At 43.7% G+C, this 6,000-nt stretch overlaps 1 protein-coding gene across 2 annotated transcripts in view; it reads right to left on the bottom strand.

Moving 5' to 3' along the window:
- The window catches only part of RAD54L2 (RAD54 like 2), a 112,124-nt gene that overhangs the window by 9,281 nt on the left and 96,843 nt on the right, over window positions 1-6,000 (bottom strand). For both annotated transcript variants that reach the window (XM_049640569.1, XM_049640568.1), the window contains 4 exons: window positions 3,959-4,058; window positions 3,001-3,206; window positions 2,423-2,595; window positions 1,235-1,431 (listed from right to left, as the gene is read on the bottom strand). In XM_049640569.1, coding sequence (XP_049496526.1) covers window positions 1,235-1,431; window positions 2,423-2,595; window positions 3,001-3,206; window positions 3,959-4,058 — 676 coding nt within the window. The remainder of the gene's footprint in view (window positions 1-1,234; window positions 1,432-2,422; window positions 2,596-3,000; window positions 3,207-3,958; window positions 4,059-6,000) is intronic.

Raw genomic sequence — 6,000 nt, 5'->3', positions numbered from 1 at the left:
AAAAAAAAAAAAAGAGTAGCAAATTTACTCACCAAAAATTAGTCTTAAGTAAAATTTACATGGTTTCATTTCCCTTAGAACCTCATTTGTCAAGTTTTTTTTTAACACGTAATCTTCATAGGAAAAAAGTTTTAGGGGCACCTGGGTGGCTCAGTCAGTTAAGCGTCCGACATCATCTCAGGTCATAATCTCAAGGTTCGTGAGTTCAAGCCCCGCATTGGGCTCTGTGCTGACAGCTCAGAGCCTGGAGCCTGCTTCGTATTCTGTGTCTCCCTCTCTCTCTCTCTGCCCTTCCCCACTTGTGCTCTGTCTCTCAAAAATAAATAAAGGTAAAAAAACTTTTAAAAAAAGGATAATAAAACAAAAATTTTTTTTAATGCAAACCACTCAATCAGGCAGTCAATCTGGTAAGGCCTATGAAGTACTTTGCCTTAAAATGAAAAAAATTAAACGTAGATAATGTTTTGTAATTTCTTACAAAGAAGCTCTTTGCTTAGCAACTGGCTTCTATCATGTTCATACTTTGGAAGCTGTTCTCAAGAAAAAGATTTTTTTCTCAGAATTGTGGCACAGCCACACAATGAAAATCCCATTAAGAGCAGCAGAATTCCTTGACTGCAATCCAAGACCCGCAAAAGACCTGGCCTTCACCCTTGAACTTCACTGCTTAAGCAAGATCTAGGACCAAGGCGCTACAGATATGAAGGCAGCTGTGTGGGAGGGGTGGGCCTCTGTGTCTTGGGAAGCTGCACCTCTCCAGGAGTCTAGAAGGACTCTTCTGAGTCACAAAGCCAGTAGGTCACTCTTTCAGCCAGAGCCACTTAAAACACCAGGGCTGCTGAACTGCTTTGGAACCTCATCCAAGAGCAGAACCTGTCGGTTCACAACAGCCAGCAAGCAAGTTATAGGCTCTCCCTTTGTTAAAACAGAACTAGTCAGGGCTCAACCTGGGTGGCTCAATTGGTTGAGCGAGCAACTTCGGTTCAGGTCATGATCTCACAGTTTGTGAGTTCGAGCCCCGTGTCGGGTTCTGTTCTGACAGCTCAGATCCTCGAGCCTGCTTCTGATTCTGTGTCTCCCTCTCTCTCTGCCCCTCCCCCACTCATGCTTGGTCTCTGTCTCAGAAATAAACAAACATAAAAAAATTTTTTTTAAAAATTTTTTAAAAACAGAACCAGTCAAAAGGTTTGGGCCTGGCCCAGCAGCAGGCCTTCCTCCCCTTTCAGTGACTCACCAGTTTCTCTGACTGAAAGCAGGGATGCTGGTCAGGTTCTGGTCGCTTGCAGGGTAATACTGCGCATACGACGGGCGGGTATAGGGGACGGATGTGCGCTTGTCTTCCTCATAGCTTTTCTTTGCTGCTTTTTTCTCAGCCTTGGTCAGCTTGTGATCCTTTCGGTTAAGGAGCAGTGACTCATGCTCAAAAGGCTCCTGGGGACACAGGAGGACATTGATTTAATTATCAGTCTGTGCCAACACAACTGATATACAATGAGGCTTACTCTGAAACTGAGAAAGGGCTGGCTATCTCCAGCACTCGCAAAGAGCCTGCTCACAGACACATAAGCAGGTTTACTGTCTTTTTGTCAAGAGTATAACTCACAACTTTAACCCAGCCCCACCTTCAGACAGCCCAAATGTGCCTTCTATATCAAAAGGATGGGAGAGGGGCGCCTGGGTAGCTCAGTCCATTAAGCATCCAACTCTTTTTTTTTTTTTTTTTTTTAATTTTTTTTTCAACGTTTATTTTATTTTTGGGACAGAGAGAGACAGAGCATGAACGGGGGAGGGACAGAGAGAGAGGGAGACACAGAATCGGAAACAGGCTCCAGGCTCCGAGCCATCAGCCCAGAGCCCGACGCGGGGCTCGAACTCACGGACCGTGAGATCGTGACCTGGCTGAAGTCGGATGCTTTAACCGACTGCGCCACCCAGGCGCCCCAAGCATCCAACTCTTAATCTCGGCTCAAGTCATGATCTCATGGTTTGTGAGATGGAGCCCCGTGTTGGGCTCCACACTGACTGTGTGGAGCCTGCTTGGGATTTTCTCTATCTCCCTCTCTCTCCTTGGCTCACACGGGTACGGCACATATGCTCACTCTCTCTCTCTCTTCCAAAATAAATAAACACTTAAAAAATAAAAGGATGGGAGAGTTCAGAGAATTACTAGACTACATTTCTAGAACTTTACCCCTTCTTTCTGCTAGGAAAAACTCACACTGGACAAATTATTCCACATGGCTGAGCTGAGCACTGCTAGAATAAGACTGGGGTGGGAAACTTCACAGGGTAAGGAGAGAACCAGATAAGTTCAAGTCTTCTGTATGAAACAAAGCTTCAGATGAAGGAAAGTAGTTTGCTAGACAAGCTTCCCTGAGTGGAGACTGCTGTACTGGGAACTGCATGCATCCCAGGCTCTCACCTTGGTGATGAGGTGAGGGTACTTCAGACAGGCAAGTTGGAGTACTGGCTCCTTGATCCCCTTTATGTTCAAGGATGCTTGGGGAGCTGGCTCCTTCTCAACAAAGTGCAGTAGGTTCTCCACCTCCTTCCGGGTAAAGTTCAGCATTGGATTGAGATCATCCACCACCCGATCTAGAAGCGAGAAGACATGGAGAAAGTCAGTATGTGGCAGAGAAGACTGCAAAAGCACAGCTACAAAGGTTGGCAGACAAGAGAGGTTGTGGTTGGTATAACTGTCACTAATATCTAAACTACCTCAGTCCATCCCATATTTGAAAGTCAAAGACCAGGTCTGAGGCCCTGGTGAAATGGAAATATCATAAGAGAAACCTGTATACCTACACTCAGTTCTTATCATTAAACCTGCCCAGGACAAGTTGAGGTCAATCACCTCTTAAGCAATTATTTGAATCAGAATGAGATGGGAGGAACTGCTGACTTTCTGTGATTCAAAGCTTACCTGTGTTCCTACAACCTGCCCCTCCCCTCCCACCACTGATACAATAAGGATAATATTGTGCCTGAAAGATACCCTACCTGACATGCCCTGCTTGGAAATCTGTCGGTCATAGATCTTCTTTTCAAGGGTGAAATCAGCCACAAGGCGATAGATATGACAGGGCTTTTTCTGGCCATAACGGTATACCCGACACACTGCCTGGGCATCATGGCAAGGGTTCCAAGAAGCATCAAACACCACCACTCGGTTGGCACCGATCAGATTCACACCCAAGCATCCAGCCCTGTAAAACACAAGCCAACAATCATAGAACCTTTCGTTTTAAAGACCGTTTTCAAACTGAAATTTGACTGTGACTGATAGCCCCATATCACCTCCTTTGTCCTAAGCATGACATACTGGAGGATTGTACTCTCCTGCTGATGAACAGTACATTGCTCAAGCACTGAAAAGTATGCCCTGAAAATCCAAAACAGAAGTGTTGACCAGTTTTGAAAGAAAACCCACTCTCTGCTCCTCTGTAATTAGTAAGGCCCCTGCATCCTGGCCCCAGAGTGAGGTCACTTGGTGAAGGGAAACCTCTGCATACAGATGTTTCTGGTGTGTTTAGTCTAACAGCTTAGGAAAATGACTAGTTCACACCCATCAAGGGCATTCTGATGGCAGAACACAGCACAGCCTTCAAGCTGCTTGGCATAAGACAAATAATGCCATCGCCTTTTACAGTTACATTACACTTTCTACTTTTTAAAGCACTTTCACATTAATCCCATCATCTAAGACTCAGAATACTCCTGAGAGAAAAGCTAAGTATGACTATTATTAATGAAGGGCTCAAAGAACTTCGTGACACTATCATGATGACCACCTTTCTAACACAACTTCCTTTTGGGGTCCCCTCTCTGACTTCAAAAACAAGTCACAAACCCGAGCAGATCTCTTCTGATGAAACTCGGATGAGCCTTTGGGTACCTGCCCACGTGGCTAGCTGCCCTGAATACAGCCCTCTGACCTCCGCTCTCAGGATCCACTCACCTTGTGGACAGAAGGAATAGCCAGGTGGTGAGGTTGCTGGGATCATTGAACTGATTAATGAGCCGCTCCCTCTCAAAGGCAGGGGTGCTACCATCTAGCCCTAGGACAGAAGGAAAACCACAAGAAATGGACATATAAGGGCACGGGTACACAGCAAAATCACTGGGCAAATGTGTTTTTAAAACAAAACAAATACACTACAGTATTCTGATTCCACCCCCATGGACATTCCATGGGTATACAGTGAGTCGCAGGCACCTATAATTTTCAAATATCGCCATGTGCAACAAGGATTACAAACTATGTTTCTCCCTTTAATAGACAAACTAATTCTAAGGTCAAGGTTCCTAGACTTTAGATTGCATAAGAACCACTCTAAATACGGAAGCTTGGTAAAAGCTGGCTCAGGGTGACCTCTCTACCTCAGTCCTGTAAATCCTGGTGAGTGCACAAGGACTAAGAGTTCTGTGTTGTGATATGGATGTTGTCCCTCCACCAGGAATTTGCATTGTTAACAAACTCCTATGATTAAGAGCTTACTATAAGGAGACATTAAAAAGAATAGATCTGGGGCAGTGGGATGGGGCATATGGATGAAAAGAAGGAAGTTCAAAGGAAGGGGAAAAAGTAACCTTCAATTAAGAAGCATGAATAACAGCAAAGAAAACAATCAACAAAACTAAAAGGCAATCTACAGAATGGGAGAAGATACTTGCAAATGACATATCGGAGAAAGGGCTAGTATCCAAAATCTATAAAGAACTTATCAAACTCAATACCCAAAAACACCAAAAAAAATCAGTTAAGAAATGGGCAGAAGACATGAACAGACATTTCTTGAAAGCAGACATACAAATGGCTTAACAGACACATGAAAAAATGCTCAACATCACTCATCATCAGGGATGATTAAAACCACAATGAGATACCACCTCATACCTGTCAGAATGGCTAAAATTAATAACTCAGGAAACAACAGATGTCGGCATGGATGCAGAGAAAGGGGAACACTCTTACACTGTTGGTGGTAATGCAAATTGGAGCAGCCACTCTGGAAAAGAGTGTGGAGGTTCCTCAGAAAGTTAAAGATAGAACTACCCTACAACCTAGCAACTGCACTACTCGGTATGTATCCAAAGGATACAAAAATATTGATTCAAAGGGGCACAAGCAAAAAAAAAGGGGGGGGGGGACATGCACCCCAATGTTTATAGCAGCATTATCAACAACAGCCAAATTATGGAAAAAGCCCAAATGTCCACTGACTGATGAATGGATAAAGAAGATGTGGTTTGTATGTATGTAACATACAATGGAATACTACTCAGCAATGAAAAAGAATGAAATCTTGCCATTTGCAACATGGATGGAGCTGGATGATATTATGCTAAGTGAAATAAGTCAGAGAAAGACAAATACCCTATGATTTCATTTATATGTGTAATTTAAGACATAAAACAGATGAACATAGGGAAGGAAAAATAAAATAAGATAAAAACAGAGAAGGAGGCAAACCTAAGAAACTCTTAACTATAGAGAACAAACTGAGGGTTGCTGGCAGGGAGGTGGGTGGGGGATGGGCTAAATGCATGATGAGTATTAAGGAGGGCACTTGTGATGAGCACTGGGTGTTGTATATAAGTGATGAATCACTAAGTCACTCCTGAAACTAATACTACCCTTAACTAACTTGAATTTATATAAAATCTTGGAAGGAAAAAAAAAAAAAAAGAAGCAGCAGCATGAATAAGAGAGGAGGGGCTACATTTGTCACCCTAGGGAAAAGAGAGAAAAGGACAAAGCTAAGGAGATGAAATACCACATGGAGGACTGGATGATGACTGTTATAGGAAGTATCAGTTTAATTGGTATTAGAGGCTCTTTCAACTGGCACCCCGACCTACCTTTCCAACCTGAGTTCCCACAGTTCCCAAGCACAGCTCGGCATTGGGTCTTCCTACCACCCATGAACCTCTATTCTCTAAATACTTCCTTTAGGCCAGTGTTTCTCAACAAGGGTTATTTCCTTGCCCTCCCACCCT

This window comes from Panthera uncia, chromosome A2 (genome assembly GCF_023721935.1).
Source record: "Panthera uncia isolate 11264 chromosome A2, Puncia_PCG_1.0, whole genome shotgun sequence".
NCBI lineage: Eukaryota > Metazoa > Chordata > Mammalia > Carnivora > Felidae > Panthera > Panthera uncia.
The sequence above is the reverse complement of the archived record's forward strand: the minus strand, read 5'-3'. Positions and strand labels throughout refer to the sequence as shown.